This window comes from Scyliorhinus torazame, chromosome 14, assembly GCF_047496885.1.
Source record: "Scyliorhinus torazame isolate Kashiwa2021f chromosome 14, sScyTor2.1, whole genome shotgun sequence".
In the NCBI taxonomy this organism is placed as follows: Eukaryota; Metazoa; Chordata; class Chondrichthyes; order Carcharhiniformes; family Scyliorhinidae; genus Scyliorhinus; species Scyliorhinus torazame.
In genome coordinates this window covers 48,032,114-48,049,674 of record NC_092720.1, presented here as the reverse complement: position 1 = coordinate 48,049,674, position 17,561 = coordinate 48,032,114, and the positions used below count along the sequence as shown (strand labels likewise).

At 48.9% G+C, this 17,561-nt stretch overlaps 1 protein-coding gene across 1 annotated transcript in view; it reads left to right on the top strand.

Moving 5' to 3' along the window:
* LOC140389023 (uncharacterized) overlaps positions 1-17,561 on the top strand; it is a 234,417-nt gene that overhangs the window by 89,512 nt on the left and 127,344 nt on the right. Inside the window, exon 23 of the mRNA XM_072473189.1 lies at positions 10,225-10,386. Within this exon, the coding sequence (XP_072329290.1) occupies positions 10,225-10,386 (162 nt within the window). The remainder of the gene's footprint in view (positions 1-10,224; positions 10,387-17,561) is intronic.

Here is a 17,561-nt window from a genome sequence, read left to right as displayed (position 1 = left end):
ACGTTAACATTCAATTGTCTCCCTTTTATGAACCCTGTCTGGTCTTCGTGCACCACCCCTGGGACACAGTCCTCTATCTTCGATGCCAGCACCTTTGCTAGCAGTTTGGCGTCCACGTTCAATAGTGAAATAGGTCTATAGGACCCACACTGCATCGGATCTTTGTCCCTCTTCAAAATTAGCGATATCGTCGCCTCCGACATTGTCGGGGGTAGTGTCCCCCTTCCCTGGCCTCATTGAATGTCCTCGCCAACAACGGGGCCAACAAGTCCACATATGTTCTGTAGAATTCCACCGGGAACCCGTCCGGCCCCGGGGCCTTCCCTGCTTGCATGCTTCCCAGTCCCTTAATAACCTCGTCCACCTCAATCGGCGCCCCCAGGCCTGCCACCGCCTGCTCCTCCACTTTCGGGAACCTCAACTGGTCCAGGAACTGCCGCATCCCCTCCTCTCCCTCTGGGGGCTGAGACCTATACAGTTCTTCATAAAAGGTCTTAAACACCTCATTTATCTTTCCTGCCCTTCGCATAGTGTCTCCCCTTTCATCCCTAATTCCTCCTATCTCCCTCGCTGCTGCCCTCTTTCGCAGTTGGTGCGCCAACAGGCGACTAGCCTTTTCCCCATATTCATACCTCCTCCCCTGTGCCTTCCTCCACAGTACCTCCGCCTTTCTGGTGGTCAGAAGGTCAAACTCGGTCTGGAGTCGTCTCCTCTCCCTGTACAGCTCCTCCTCCGGGGTCTCTGCAAATTCCCTGTCCACCCTTAAAATCTCCCCCAGTAATCTATCCCTTTCCTTGGCCTCTGTTTTCCTTTTGTGGGCCCCAATAGAAATCAGCTCTCCTCTGACCACCGCTTTTAGTGCTTCCCAGACCACTCCCACAGGGACCTCGCCGTCGTCATTGACCTCCAGGTATCTCTCGATACACCCCCTCACTCTTGCACACACTCCCTCATCCGCCATCAGTCCCACATCTAATCGCCAGAGTGTTCTCTGCTCCCTGTCCTCTCCTACTTCCAGGTCCACCCAATGTGGGGCATGATCCGAAACCGCTATGGCTGAGTATTCAGCTTCTTCCACCCTAGAGATCAACGGCCTTCCTAAAACAAAAAAATCTATCCGGGAGTACACTTTATGGACGTGGGAGAAGAAGGAATACTCCCTAGCCCTGGGTCTAAGAAATCGCCATGGATCCACTCCCCCCATTTGGTCCATAAACCCCTTAAGTACCTTGGCCGCTGCCGGCCTTCTTCCAGTCCTTGAGCTGGATCTATCTAGCCCCGGGTCTAGCACCGTATTGAAGTCCCCTCCTAAAATCAAATTTCCTGCCTCCAGGTCCGGAATACGCCCCAGCATCCGTCTCATGAACCCCGCATCGTCCCAATTTGGGGCATACACATTAACCAACACGACCTCCATTCCCTCCAGCCTACCACTCACCATTACATATCTACCTCCACTATCTGCTACGATGTTCTTTGCTTCAAATGCTACCCGTTTCCCCACCAAAATGGCCACCCCTCTGTTCTTTGCGTCCAGTCCTGAGTGGAACACCTGTCCCACCCATCCTTTCCTTAGCCTAACTTGGTCCGCCACCTTTACGTGCGTCTCTTGGTGCCCTTAGTCCTTTCAAATGCGCGAGCGCTCGGGCCCTTTTTATCGGTCCATTCAGGCCTCTCACGTTCCACGTTATCAGCCTCACTGGGGGGCTACCTGCCCCCCTCCCGTGTCGACTAGCCATTACCTTCTCTCGGCCAGTCCCATATCCTGCCTCCGCGCTCCCGCTCGCTCCCCCAGCGTCGCATTCCGCCCCCGACCACCCTCTCTTTAACCATTTCCTTTTGGATTTCCGCAGCAGCAATCCAGTTGTCCCCTTCCCCCCCCCCCCCCCCCCCCTCCCCCCGCTAGATCTTGGCCTGGATTTTCAATGCAACCTCCAGAGCCTGACCCTTAAATTTGGCAGACCCTTACCATCCCTCACTGTGTGCGGCCTCGCGACCGTAAAGGTCGATCCTCCTTCCCTCTTTGCCAATCTAACTCCAGATTGCAAACCGGTCGCCACCAGGAGCAGACGGTACAGCACCCAGGATAAGGCCTTCATCAGGTCCGAGGTCCTGCGGTTGCTTCAGGAGGGAGTCATCGAGGCCAGCAACAGCCCCTGGAGAGCTCAAGTGGTAGTGGTTAAGTCTGGGGAGAAAAATCGAATGGTCGTGGACTACAGCCAGACCATCAACAGGTACACGCAGCTTGACGCGTACCCCTTCCCACGCATATCTGACATGGTTAACCAGATTGCACAGTACCGGGTCTTCTCAACGGTGGACCTGAAATCCGCTTACCACCAGCTCCCCAACAGTAAATCGGACGGGCCATACACCGCCTTCGAGGCAGACGTCCGGCTATATCACTTCCTTAGGGTCCCCTTCGGCGTCACCAATGGGGTTTCGGTCTTCCAAAGGGAGATGGACCGAATGGTGGACCGGTACGGCTTGCGGGCCACGTTTCCGTACCTAGACAATGTGACCATCTGCAGCCATGATCAGCAGAACCACGACGCCAACCTCGCTAAATTTCTCCGCACCGCCACTCTCCTCAACCTCACGTACAACAAGAAGTGCGTGTTCCGTACAAACCGCTTAGCCATCCTCAGCTACGTGGTCCAGAACGGAGTTCTGGGGCCTGATCACGTCCGCATGCGCCCCCTCATGGAGCTTCCCCTCCCCCACTGCCCCAAGGCCCTCAAACGCTGCCTGGGGTTCTTCTCGTATTACGCTCAGTGGGTCCCAAACTATGCGGACAAGGCCCGCCCACTCATACAGTCCACTCATTTCCCCCTGACGGCAGAGGCCCAACAGGCCTTCGCCCGGATCAGAGCTGATATTGCCAAGGCCACAATGCACGCTGTAGACGAAACACTTCCTTTCCAAGTAGAAAGCGACGCATCGGACGTCGCCCTTGCCGCCACCCTCAACCAGGCAGGCAGGCCCATGGCATTCTTTTCCCGCACCCTCCATGCCTCCGTAATTCAGCACTCATCCGTCGAAAAGGAGGCCCAGGCTACCGTTGAGGCTGTGAGACATTGGAGGCATTGCCTGGCTGGCAGGAGATTCACTCTCCTCACTGACCAACGGTCGGTTGCCTTCATGTTCAACAACACGCAACGAACAAGATCAAAAATGACAAAATCGTGCGGTGGAGAATCGAGCTCTCCACCTATAACTACGAGATTAAGTATCGCCCTGGCAAACTCAACGAGCTCCCAGACGCCCTATCCCGAGGTACATGTGCCAGCGCACAGGTAGACCGACTCCGGACCCTGTACGACAGCCTTTGTCACCCAGGGGTCACTCGGTTGTACCACTTCATTAAGGCACAAAATTTGCCCTACTCCGTCGAGGAAGTAAGGACGATCACCAAGGACTGTCAGGTCTGTGCGGAGTGCAAGCCGGACTTCTACCGGCCGGACCGCGCGCACCTGGTGAAGGCCTCCCGCCCCTTTGAACGCCTCAGCGTGGATTTCAAAGGCCCCCTCCCCTCCTCCGACCAACACGTATTTCCTCAGTGTGATCGATGAATACTCCCGTTTTCCCTTCGCCATCCCATGTCCCGACATGACGTCTGCCACCGTCATTAAAGCCCTTAATTCTATCTTCACTCTGTTCGGCTTCCCAGCCTATATCCACAGTGACAGGGGATCCTCATTCATGAGTGATGAGCTACGCCAGTTCCTGCTCAGCAGGGGTATTGCCTCCAGCAGAACGACGAGCACCCCCGGGGAAACGGACAGGTAGAAAGGGAGAATGGGACGGTATGGAGGGCCGTCCAGCTGGCCCTATGGTCCAGAAATCTCCCGGCCTCCCGCTGGCAAGAGGTCCTCCCTGATGTACTACATTCCATTCACTCATTACTTTGCACTGCTACTAACAGTACACTGCATGAACGCCTTTTTGCCTTCCCCAGGAAGTCCACATTCGGGGTATCGCTCCCAATTTGGCTCACAGCTCCGGGAACCTTGCTTCTCCGTAAACATGTGCGGCTCCACAAGGCGGACCCGTTGGTGGAAAGGGTGCACCTGCTCCACGCAAACCCACAGTATGCCTACGTGGCGTTCCCCGACGGCCGCCAGTGTGGTGTTGGGTGCTCTGGTGCACAGATGAGCCAACACAGTTGTATGTGGTACAACTCTATTTTATTTTAACTCTTATAATACAGTTCGTTCTGGATACTCTGCACGTGCTGTCTCCCTGAGTGTGTCATGTAGTAGGTCTGTCCTGGTCCTCCTCTGCAGCTAATACTGACCACCGGGGGTCGTGTCTGTGCTTTTATATCTTTCTGTCATTGGTTGTGGTGTTGTGTGTTCTGATTTGTCTGTTGGTGTATCTATCATGATGTGTGTGTTTGAATATCATGACATCCCCCCTTTTTACAAAGATATGTGCCTACGTGGTTATAAATATAATTGTGTCGTGAGTGCATCTAAGAGTGTGTGTGTGTGTTGTGTATATGACGTAACTATTTACATGGGGCGATGTCGGGTGCGTCACACTAACAAGGTTGTACCATAACAAAACATGGATGCGAGAGAAAAAAAAACTTGAACAGTGGTCCGGTCAGACGATATCTGGAACAATAAACAACAACAGGTTATAATACAGAAGTGTTTGACTTTTTGAACGTATGAACAGCGTTATAAGTCCAGTCTAATGGGTGACCGCCTCAAGAATGGGCTGGTCCTCAAGCCGGTTCAGCTGTGGAGATTTGGGGTCACACTGGTTCACCTTGGACTGTTGGAGGTGATGCTGTTGCCGAAGTCTCTACTTTACCATTTGTTGTACTTCGTGCAGTGCTTGGTTTTTCATTTGTGCAAATATAACATTCAACATCTTTGTTAGTGTTGCCTTGGCTGTGGTTTGGTTCTGGTGGCGATGGAAGGGGCATGATCCGTGGCATCTCCACAAAGTCATCCTTGGGAACCAGAGGAGGATCCGGCGTGTGCGTACGGTTCAGTTGCGAGCGTGGAAGGCGGCGCAAAGCTCGCTGATTGCGCCTACGCACCAATCCATCCGCCCTGCATGCCAGGAACAAGGTGGAGTCTTTTTTCTTTTTATGTTTGTGGTGGACGGCATCTTGTAGCCGATGGGTCGTTGCCATTGAAGTAGCACCATCACTAATATCATGCAAGGCGATGACTGTGCCAGATGTGGAAGTTGGCCGAGACCGTGCACGCTGGTTCCGGCCACCTGCTGTGCCGGAAGGGCGACTCCGCAGAGAAACGTCGAAGCATGTCGCCTTGGAGAGAGAATTATTGCTCGCATCAACGTCTGGCGATGGCACGAATTGGTGTGTCCATCTTGGACCGCCGGTGCTGGTTGCCACCCAGTGGGACTGCCACGCGATCCATTCCCTGTCGCCGTGGCATCCGCCGTCACCCTGAGCGTGCCATCACCGAGGCCGCGACACCGCCCGTCCGGAGCAAGGTCTGGCGTGCGCGAATCAGAGTCGCCGCTTGGCTGCTCCCCATCTGGAGTCCAGTCTGCCTTCCGTCGATGCCCCCCGTCCGGAGTCCCAACAGGTTCACTGGAGGCAGCCGAGATTCCCTGAAGCTGAACTACTGGAGTCGGAACATGCAGGAATGCACCAACCAGTGGAGAGGCTCGAGCCATCGAGGGTGGAAGCGGTGCGCCGCCACCGCAGTCGTCAGTGGTCCCACCGTGATCGTCGAGTGCCTCGGTACGCACTAGGCGAGGTCTGTCACCTTGCACCTTTTGCATGGGAAGTGGGATGCTGTCGTCACTCGTCTCACATCCCGTGGATAGATCCTCATTAGCAGCTTGCTGTTCACTAGGGTTGGGTAAATTGTCAGAGTTTTCATCTGGTGGTGCACACCATGTCGGTGGACTGTCATTGTCTTGCCGTTGTCCTTCATTTGGGCTTTTCTTCTTTGGAATTTTAAATCTTCCCCCAGACATTGCAGAACCTTGTTTATTACCCCCAAATTCTCCCATATGTATGGTCTCGAATATAGGATCCAATGTTTCTATTGACATTGTACTATTTTCCAAAGAACATTCCGTTTCACTTTTCTTCTCAGGTACCTCATATGTATCTTTGTCTAATGTACATGCCTTCATGGTCTCTGGGTCTGATTTTGCTGGGACTGGCATGGTCACAGTCTCTCTTTTACTGTTCTCAATTGCCCACATTATACTCCCCATACATAACTGCTTAATCACTGGGGTTAGTGTGGTACAATGGATAATCGGGTCGACCGTATCTGCATCTTCACCATTAGTGGAAAACACACTTGGTTCACTTGAAACTGCTGTGGGTTTTAAATTCGTTATCTGGCTACTCGATGTCGGTGTCCTCAGGATTCTTGCTCCAATGTTCTGCTCATTTATCAGTGGAGTGTGTATAGGTTCAATGCAATTAATGTTCCCCTCAAGGTTTGAAGAGTCATTACTGACTAACTGCTGGTCTCCGAAGTTGGGACTTTGCGGCGTTGTGTTGAAGGGAGACATTTGTCCCTGCTGTAGATATGATTCAGGTTGTGTTATTTCCATTACCTGAGGATCAATGTCTTGTCCATTTTTTCGATCCGTACTAAAACACTGGCAATTCTCAGTCTGCTCCTTGCAAGTTAAACATTCAATTAATTTCTTTAGCAAATCCTCAGCATCCTTCTGTGGCCGTGCAGCATTATTAATCTCTGTTCGGCTATAATGATCCTGAAGGTCAGCGCATAAACCTTTTTTCTTCGGGCTTGGACGAGGCGATTCCTTTGGCTTGTCTTCAGTTGGGCTTGAACAGTCTTCAGCACTGTGCCCTTCATTGTAGCATGAGAGACCGTCATGGTCATGCTGCTGTGTAGTGGAGCATGGTAGGCTGTTATAGCCTTCTTGCTGTTCACGTGAGCATGGCAGACTTGCATCGCCTGCCGCTGGTTGGTCAGGAGAGGTTGCTAGACCCTCATGGTCTTGTTCCTGCAAGGACTGCACATTGGAGTCTTGCGTTGCTTCTATCGTGGAGGCTGTCCACGAGCTCCCTGTGGAGGCTTGTGATTCTGGAGTCACTTCTTGTTCATGCAAGGACTGCGCTCTGGAGTCTTGCGTTGCTTCTATCGTGGAGGCTGTCCACGAGCTCTCTGTGGAGGCTTGTGACACTGGAGTCACTTCTTGTTCGTGCAAGGACTGCGCTCTGGAGTCTTGCGTTTCTGCAATTGTGGAGTCTGTCCACGAGCTTGCTGTGGAAGCTTGTGACACTGGAGTCACTTCTGGTTCATGCGAGGACTGCGCTCTGGAGTCTTGCATGTCTTCTTTCATAGAGTCGGGAACGTTGAGCGGGACGTGGACCACGCTCTGTGTGGCAGCAGGGCGCTCTCCGTGTGCTTGCAGCGCTCCCTGTCTGTTAATGTCAGGCTGCAGCATCATCCGGTACTGATAAGTTGGGACGTCATATCTGCTGGATTGAAGATCCTCAAATCCGAAAAATGAATCCGCATCTGCGTCGGATTCAATGTGGGGGCCGCCAATGTGCAACACGAAAGATTCGTCCGAGTCATAGTCGTATAGGACCACGGAGCTATCATTGGGCTCGCGAGGTCCGGAAACACTGTAAAGATCGTCATCGAAGTATTCGAGGTCGGAATCATCGGTTTGTGCGTAGGTAACTGCTTGTCGGAGGGTTCTTCGGAGGTCAAATTCATCTCCTGGGTCAATTTGCGGCAATGTGCTGTCATTCCAGGTGAGGGAAGGTTGTTTTACAGCTTTAACAGATTTTTGTTTTTTTGATTTGGGACGTTTCCCTTTTAAATTGGATTTGGGACGTTTCTCCTTTAAATTGGTGCAGTCTGGGGCCTCTGACATCCTGACGCTCGGTATGTAGCACGTAGGAAGCGACTGCGCATGCTCAGATCGCTGTTCCTTTACCGATGGCCGTTTTCTTGACTGCGCATGCGCAGCATCCCGTGCATGCGCAAACGATACTTCCGGTTCTGCGCACTGCTCGCGCAACTGTGCTAGCGTGATACCTTTAGCAAGATGGCCACCGACCTCGACCCAGCCCTCTCTCAGGCCCGGGATTTCGGCCTCTGGGAATTCGGGCTCCGGGATCCCGGCCACGAGGTGAGTACTGCAGCTTTTCTTACCTTTACTAGCCGATTGGATTGCGTTTTCTTCACAGTACTTGGAGAATTTGTCCAGGACTGCCTGGTAATCGTACCTTTGCTGCCTCCTGAAGAACCTGAACCTTGTGAATATTTCTCTTGCCCTTGCACCGGCGATGGTGAGGAGAAATTCAATTTTTTCGCTATCATCCAGGTCTTGGAGTTCAGCTGCCACCAGGAACAATTCGAACACTTGCCGGAATCGCCGCCAGTTTTCGCGGAGATCGCCGTAGCACTGGAGCGGCTGCGGAACCGGGAGCTCTATCATTTTGCCTGGGCACTGCTGGTTGTCTGTGTACACTGAGGTATGCCGGCAGGTATCGATCCACTCCTGTACCATGTGGTGTTGGGTGCTCTGGTGCACAGATGAGCCAACACAGTTGTATGTGGTACAACTCTATTGCGAATTGTATATAGTTATCCACCACCCCCGCCGGACTCAATTTTAACAGGGGGCGAATGTGGTAAACCACTGTGTTCCTATATTAAGGGTTGTACGGTAGAACCTGCACTACAGGTTCACCTGGGCCCCTGCATGCTAGCTCCGCCCAGGAGCCGGGTTATAAATTTGCGTGGCCTTCAGCTCGCAGCCATTTCGTCAGCTGCTGTAGGAGGCCACACTTCAGATACTAATAAAGCCTCACTTTGAATTCAACTTCGTCTGCAGCCAAATTGATCGTGCCTCACACATTTAACTGTCTAAATGCTTTTTAAAAGACAAAATTGTACCCGCCTCTACTACTGCCTCTGGCAGCCCGTTCTAGACACTCACCACCCTTCTGCATCCTTTTGTATCTCTCCCTTCTCAGCTTAAACTTATGCCCTCTAGTTTTAGACTCCCCTGCCTTTGGGTAAAAATGATGACTATCTACCTTATCTATGTCCCTCATTATTTTATAGACCTCTGCAAGCCTCCTGCTTTCCAGGGGAAGAAAGTCCCAGTTTATCCAGCCTCTCGTTATAATTCAAACCATCAAGTCCCAGTAGCATCTTAGGTTTTCCCTCTTTCAAGTTTAATAATATCCTTTCTATAAGGGGCTGGATTCTACGAAGCTCCGCGCTGAAATTCCGGCCAGCGCCGGGGCGGAGAATCCAGTTTTGGGCCGTGATCAGGCCCGGTGCCGGTTCAGCGTTTCTCCGGGCACCGAAAATCGGCGTCGCCGCGGAATGCGCGCACCGCCGGGTGGCCAGAGGCCCACCCAGCAATCTTCCGCTCCCGACCGGCAGAGTTCCTGATGGCGTGAAACTAACGACCTATTGCCGGTCGTGATGCTGGCATGGCGGCTGCGGACTCAGCTATTGCTGAGGCTCCCATCCCTTTAAGGGACAAGAGCCCTCCCTCAAAGAGCTGTGGGCCAAGTGAAGCTCTGACAACAGAAACAGTGGCCGCTCCTGGAATTCCACCAACACAGAGAAGCAGCATGGATGCTGGCATCAGACTCGGCTAGGGCCAGTCAAACAGGCCTTGGCAAGAAGGAAGGATAGTGAGTGCAGGAGATGTCTCCATGGTCTCAGGACTTGGTGCTGTGGAGGGCCCTTTGTGGACAGAATTTCTGGATGAGGGGAACGATCCAACCAAATTCAGAGGGGGAAACGGTAGGTTTTAGTGGACAATTACCTTGTATGGTAAAAGGCCCAGCAGCCATCAGTCAATTGCCAGCAATGGCAGGAAATGACTCTTAAGTAGTCACTTAAGTTCTGTGATTGGCCTCGCGATGGAAAGACCATCTTCACCTTGTGCGCCACTGACAAAATTCCATGACTTTAGAAGGCAGTGGGCACCAACCCCCACCAACCTTGCTCCTGTTTTCTCTACTATCATGCCCACACCCCCACCTCCTCCCATCACCAAACCCCTCCCCGCATATTCCAACCAATTCAAGAGCCACATTAAACTCTGCCCATGGAGTTACCATTTATATTTGTATGCTACTATTCTTGCTGAAGAATATTACTTTTACTTTTTCTATTGTTTATAACTATGTGGATTTTGTTTATTACAAATGATAATATGAGGAACATTGCCACACCGGCTAATTATTTATTTGTTGTTTCTGTACAGTTATGCAAAATATAACTAACTCCAACACAACAGAATCTTCCACAATACTTCCTCGGAAGTTTAATACCGTTTCATCCACCATGATCCAGACCATAAATGCATTAGCCAACAACCAGACAACAAAAGTAACCACAGCTTTATGCTCTGCATTTACTTTACAAGGTATTGTACTATATACAGTTTTTATATTAGCCTATAAATCTAGGGATTAGTTAATCAACTAAAATGGATTTTTCCATTAATATTTGTTGTTGAGATGTGGCTGGTCCAGGCAATATTGATTTATCTATTGTCCATCACTTGTTCTTGAAGAAGGTGGAGGCTGCAGTCCTTTTGGTGATATTGTGTTCACAGAAGTGTTAAATAGGAAAGTCAAACATCTTGTTCCAGCAAAGATGAAAAAATGCCATTATATCTCTGAGTATTGTGTTCAGTTTTGGTCTCCTTACCTGAGAAAGGACGTACTGGCGCTGGAGGGTGTGCAAAGGAGATTCACTAGGTTAATCCCAGAGCTGAGGGGATGGATTACAAGAAGAGGTTGAGTAGACTGGGACTGTACTCATTGGAATTTAGAAGGATGCACTGGGATCTTATAGAAACATATAAAATTATGAAGGGAATAGATAGGATAGATGCGGGCAGATTGGTTCCACTGGCGGGTGAAAGCAGAACTAGGGAGCATAGCATCAAAGTAAGAGGAAGTAGACTTAGAACTGACCTTAGGAGGAACTTCTTCACCCAAAGAGTTGTGAATCTATGGAAATCCCTGCCCATGAAGCAGTTGAGACTCCTTCATTAAATGTTTTCAAGATAAAGATAGATAGTTTTTTGAAGAATAAAGGAATTTAGAAGGATGAGGGGGGGATCTTATAGAAACATATAAAATTATGAAGGGAATAGATAGGATAGATGCGGGCAGGTTGTTTCCACTGGCGGGTGAAAGCAGAACTAGGGGGCATAGCCTCAAAATAAGGGGAAGTAGATTTAGGATTGAGTTTAGGAGGAACTTCTTCACCCAAAGGGTTGTGTATCTATGGAATTCCTTTCCCAGTGAAACAGTAGAGGCTCCTTCATTAAATGTTTTTAAGATAAAGATAGATAGTTTTTTGAAGAATAAAGGGATTAAGTGTTATGCTGTTTGGGTGGGAAAGCGGAGCTGAGTCCACAAAAGATCAGCCATGATCTCATTGAATGGTGGAGCAGGCTTGAGGGGCCAGGTGGCCTACCCCTGCTCCTAGTTCTTATGTTCTTATTATTATGAAATGGCATGGTGTTCAACTTGACAGGGAAATTGCAAATGATTATGTTTCCATGACATTGCTGTTCTTGCCCTCCTCAATGGTCAAGGCTGCAGAAGATGCTGGTACTGTTGAAGTAATCATAGTAGCTGCTGGAGAGCACCTGTACATATTACATTCAATTTTCATCATCCATGATGAAGAGTTGCAGAGATTCAAATGGCAGCCATTGTTTAAGAAAGATAGCAGGGATAATCCTGGAAACAATAGGTCGGTGAGCCTCAAGCCGGTAGTAGGTAAATTGTTGGAGAGAATTGTCAGGGACAGGATTTATACCCATTTGGAAACAAATGGACTCATAAGCGATAGAAAGCATGGATTTGTGAAGGGCAGGTCCTGCCTCACTAACTTGATCGAGATTTTGAGGAGGTGCCAAAGATGAGTGATGAGGGGAAGGTGGTGGGTGTGGTTTACATGGACTTCAGTAAAGCCTTTGACAAGGTGCCTCATGGCAGACTGGTACAATGGTACAAAAATTAAAGTCACTCAGGATCAGAGGTGACGTGGTAAGATGGTAAGATGGATACAGAACTGGCTCAGTCACAGAAGGCAAAGGGCAGTAGATGGGTGTTTTTCTGAATGGAAGGTTGTGACTAGTGGTGTGCCACAGGGATCTCTGCTTGGGCCTCTGTTGTATGTAGTGTGCATAAACAGTTTGGAGGAAAATGTAGTCAGTCTGGTTAGTAAGTTCGCGGATGACACCAAGGTTGGTGGAGTGGCAGATAGTGTTGAGGATTGTCAGAAGATACAGCAAGACATAGATAGGTTAGAGACTTGGACAGAGAAATGGCAAATGGAGTTTAATCCGGACAAATGCATTTTGGTCGGTCTAGAGGGAAAATATACTGTAATTGGCAAAACTATGAGGGATATAGAAAGTCAGAGAGATCTGGGTGTGCATGTCGTCAGTGGATAGGGCATCGAGTATAAAAATTGGCAACTCCAGCTACAGTTGTATAGAACCTTGGTAAGACCCCATTTGGAATATTGCGCACAATTCTGGTCACCACACGACCAGAAGGATGTGGAGGCTTTGGAGAGGGTGCAGAGGAAGTTTACCAGGATGTTGCCTGGTCTGGAGGGTGTTAGCTATGTGGAGAGGCTGAATAGACTCCGACTGTTTTCATTAGAAAGACGGAGGTTAAGGGGTGACCTGGTAGAAGTCTACAAGATTTTGAGGGGCATGGATAGAGTGGATGGGCAGGCACTCTTTCCCAGGGTGGAGGGGTCAGTCACTAGGGGGCATAGGTTTCAGGTCCATGGAGCAAGGTTTAGAGGAGATGTGCGACACAGGTTTTTTACGCAAAGGGTGGTGAGTACCTGGGATAGTTGCCAGGGGAGGTTGTGGAAGCAGGTACATTAACGGCATTCAAAAGGCATCTTGACAAACAAATGGGTAGGATGGGTATAGAGCGATACGGCACAAGGAAGTGCTGAGGGTTTTGGCAAAGGTTGGTATCATGACCGGTACAGGTTTGGAGGGCTGAAGGGCCTGTTCCTGTGCTGTATTGTTCTTTGTGCAGGAAGTATTCTATTGCAATGCTAACTTTTAAGTCTTGCCGATGTTGGAAATAATGTCAGAGTCAACAGATGTCCCACTGATCACAGAATAACCAACTTCTACCTTGATATAGTAACCACAGTGTTGATATGACTGATCTATTTAAGTTCCTGGTGATTGGTTACTCCCAAGATGGACAGCCAAGGTTCAAGAAGGTGGCTTACCACCACCTTCTCAAGGGCATTTAATGAATGGGTAATAAATGCTGACCTTGCCAGGCTCATATCCCCAAAACAAATTTTTAAAATGTAGCAGATGATTGATTCTGCAGTATTGAAGATGAGAGGGATAGCTATACATTCTCTTATTTGCGGTACTCACTCACTGATACTTTTAGGTGTGATGTATCATCAGCCCAAATGGGGACAATGTTCCAGGTTTGTTTAGGTTAGGATGTCATGGGATGCTCCATTAACAAAGAAATTGTGAGTGGAAATGAATCCTATGAAATCATTAGTGAATAGCGCTACTCCTGACCATGCAGCCACTAAATATGACAGACATAATAATTAAGATGGTTAGACTGAATCGTTAGACTTCCCGAAGGAACATCTGCATCAATAATCTACAAATCTGAATTCTCCCTCTATATACCTGAATAGGAGCCGGAATATGGCGACTAGGGGATTTTCACAGTAACTTAATTGCAGTGTTAATGTAAGGCTACTTGTGACAATAATAAAAGATGATTATTATATACACTGACTGGCCTCTATCAACTCGCATAAGTTTTGCATTCCAGTGGATCTAATTAGCAAGCAACAAGTATGGGAGATGTCTCCGTTTTACTGAAAAATTACATCATAAATAGACTAGCCATAAATGAAACAGGATAGTTTCGCACATTTATTTGTTGTTTTAAATAAAAGCTAATCTCCAGTCATGGAAATAGGGAAGGTGCAGAAGATGCTCAGCACAGATTGATTATGGAATCTTGAGATGCCAAGGAAATCCCCGGTAGGTGATGGATCAAGATCCAGCAGAGCATTGCTGTTGCGGGTAAAATTTGCATCTGTGCATTGCGGTCACTGCATCCAGAAAGTGTACCTGAGCAAAACATCCTAGGTGTTCAAGTCAAGGCAAGCATCCAGCAGAGGGCAGTAGAGCAGAGCTGCTGATTGGCTGTTGCGGGGAAAATGTGCATCCGTGCATTGCGATCACTGCATCCAAAAGGTGGTTTGTGGAGGAGTTGTTGTCAAGTGACTGTTAAACCCGAAACACTTCTTCAGTGTTTCCCTCCCTACCTCCTACTCTAACCAAAAAAACAATCACTGTAAGGACCCCAGCCGAGTAAAGATCAAGAGAGAGACTCGAGGGCAGGTAGAAGTAGAAAGAAGTTGAACCGTGACGTCACAGCCTACAGGAAATGATTGGCTGTTTCTGGTAAGTAGTTTTTCTTTTCCCTGAGGTGTTATCGTGTGGGGCACAGTAGTTGCTGAGTGAGTGCTTGCTGAGAAGGGGAGTAAAATTTTTTTTTTAAACTTACTGTTGGGAGTGTAAAAATAGCAGGAGATCACAGACCCGTGTAATGCTCCTCTTGCTGAATGTGGGAGTTCAGGGACGCGGCCGATGCCCCTGACTCCTTCATATGCGGGACGTGTGTCCAGCTGCAGCTCCTGTTAGACTGCATGACAGCTCTGGAGCTGCGGATGGACTCACTTTGGAGCATCCACGATGCTGAGGAGGTCGTGGATAGCACGTTCAGTGAGTTGGTCACACCGCAGATTAGGATTGGTAAGGGAGACAGGGAATGGGTGACCAAAAGGCAGAGAAAGAGCAGGAAGGCAGTGCAGGTGTCCCCTACGGTCATCTCCCTCCAAAACAGGTATACCATTTTGGATACTGTTGAGGAAGATGACTCACCAGGGGAAGGCAGTAGTAGCCAGGTTCATGGCACTGTGGCTGGCTCTGCTGCACAGAAGGGCGGGAAAAAGACTGGCAGAGCTATAATCATAGGGGATTCAATCGTAAGGGGAGTAGACAGGCATTTCTGTGGTCGAAAACGAGACTCCCGAATGGTATGTTGCCTCCCGGGTGCACGGGTCAGGGATGTCTCAGATCAGCTGCAGGACATCCTGAAGGGGAGGGGTGAATAGCCAGTTGTCGTGGTGCATTTAGGCACCAACGATATAGGTCAAAAACGGGATGAGGTCCTCCAATCAGAATTTATGGAGTTAGGAGATAAGTTAAAAAGCAGGACCTCAGAGGTAGTAATCTCAGGATTGCTACCAGTGCCACGAGACAGTAGAGTAGAAATTCAAGAATAGTCAGAATGAATACGTGGCTTGAGAGATGGTGCAGGAGGAAGAGTTCAGATTTTGGGGACATTGGAACCCGTTCTGGGGGCGGTGGGACCATTACAAATCGGATGGTCTACACCTGGGCAGGACTGGAACCAATGTCCTAGGGGGTGCTTTTGCTAACACTGTTGGGGAGGTTTTAAACTAATGTGGCAGGGGGATGGGAACCAGATGAGGAAGTTAGAGGTCAGTAAAGAGGCAGCAACTAAAGCCAGTAAAGTACTAGACAATAAACTCAATGTGACTAAGGGGACGAGTAGGCAGGGAAGAGATGATGAACGCAAAGGGACAGGTGGTCTGAGGTGCATTTGTTTCAATGCGAGAAGTGTAGCAGGTAAAGCAGATGAACTTAGGGCTTGGATTAGTACCTGGGAATAAGTTGTTATTGGTATTACTGAGACTTGGTTGAGTGAAAGGCAAGACTGGCAACTAAATATCCCAGGGTATAGATGCTTCAGGAGGGATTGAGAGGGAGGTAAAAGGGGTGGAGGAGTTGCATTACTGGTCAGAGATGATATCACAGCTGTGATTAAGGAGCGCATGATGGAGGATTCGAGCACTGAGGGAATATGGGTAGAGCTAGGAAATAGGAAGGGTGCAGTAACATTGTTGGGACTTTACTACGGGCCTCCCAAAAGCGAGCGTGAAGCAGAGGTACAAATATGTAGACAGATTATAAAAAAATGTAGGAGCAATAGGGTGGTCGTGATGGGAGATTTTAACTTCCCCAACATTGAATGGGACTCATGTAGTGTAGGCGGCGTAGATGGAGCAGAATTTGTAAGGAGCATCCAGGAGAGTTTTTTAGAGCAGTATGTAAATAGTCCAAATCGGGAAGGGGCCATACTGGACCTGGTATTGGGGAATGATCGCGGCTAGGTGGTTGAAGTTTCAGTCGGTGATTACTTTGGGAATAGCGATCACAATTCCGTAAGTTTTAGAATACTCATGGACAATGATGAGAGTGGTTCTAAAGGAAGAGTGCTAAATTGGGGAAAGGCCAAGTATAACAAAATTCGGCAGGAGCTAGGGAATGTGGGTTGGGAGCAGCTGTTTAAGGGTAAATCCACATTTGAAATGTGGGAGTCTGTTAAGGAAAGGTTGATTAGAGTGCAGGACAGACATGTCCCTGTGAAAATGAGGGATAGAAATGGCAAGATTAGGGAATCATGGATGAAGGGTGGAATTGTGAGACTAGCTGAGATGAAAAAGGAAGCATACATAAGATCTAGGTGACTTAAAACTGATGAAGCTTTGGAGGAATATCGGGAAAGTAGGACAAATCTCAAACGTGCAATAAAGAGGGCTAAAAGGGGTCATGAAATATCTTTGGCTAACAGGGTTAAGGGATTTCCCAAAGCCTTTTATTCGTATGTAAGGAGCAAGAGGGTAACTAGAGAAAGGATTGGCCCACACAAAGACAAAAGAGGGAATTTATACGTGGAGTCAGAGGAAATGGGTGAGATTCTTTGCATCGGTATTCACCAAGGAGAGGGACATGACAGATGTTGAGGCTAGGGATGGATGTTTAAATACTCTCGGTCAAGTCGGCAAAAGGAAGGGGGAGGTTTTGGGTATTCTAAAAGGCATTAAGGTGGACAGGTCCACAGGTTCGGATGGGATCTATCCCAGGTTACTAATGGAAGTGAGGGACAAAATATCTGGGGCCTTAACAGATATCTTTGCAGTATCCTTGAGCACAGGTGAGGTCCCGGAGGACTGGAGAATTGCTAATGTTGTCCCTTTGTTGAAGAAGGGTAGCAGGGATAATCCAGGGAATTATAGACCTGTGAGCTTGATGTCAGTGGTAGGCAAACTGTTGGAGAAGATACTGAGGGATAGGATCTATTCACATTTGGAAGAAAATAGACTTATCGGTGATAGGCAGCATGGTTTTGTGCAGGATAGGTCATGTCTTACACACCTAATAGAATTCTTTGAGGAAGTGACAAAGTTAATTGATGAGGGAAGGGCTGTAGATGTCATATACATGGACTTCAGTGAGGTGTTTGATAAAGTTTCCCATGGCAGGTTGATGGAAAAAGTGAAGTCGTATGGGGTTCAGGGTGTACTAGCTAGATGGATAAAGAACTGGCTGGGCAACAGGAGACAGAGAGTAGTGGTGGAAGGGAGTGTCTCAAAATGGAGAAAGGTGACTAGTGGTGTTCCACAGGGATC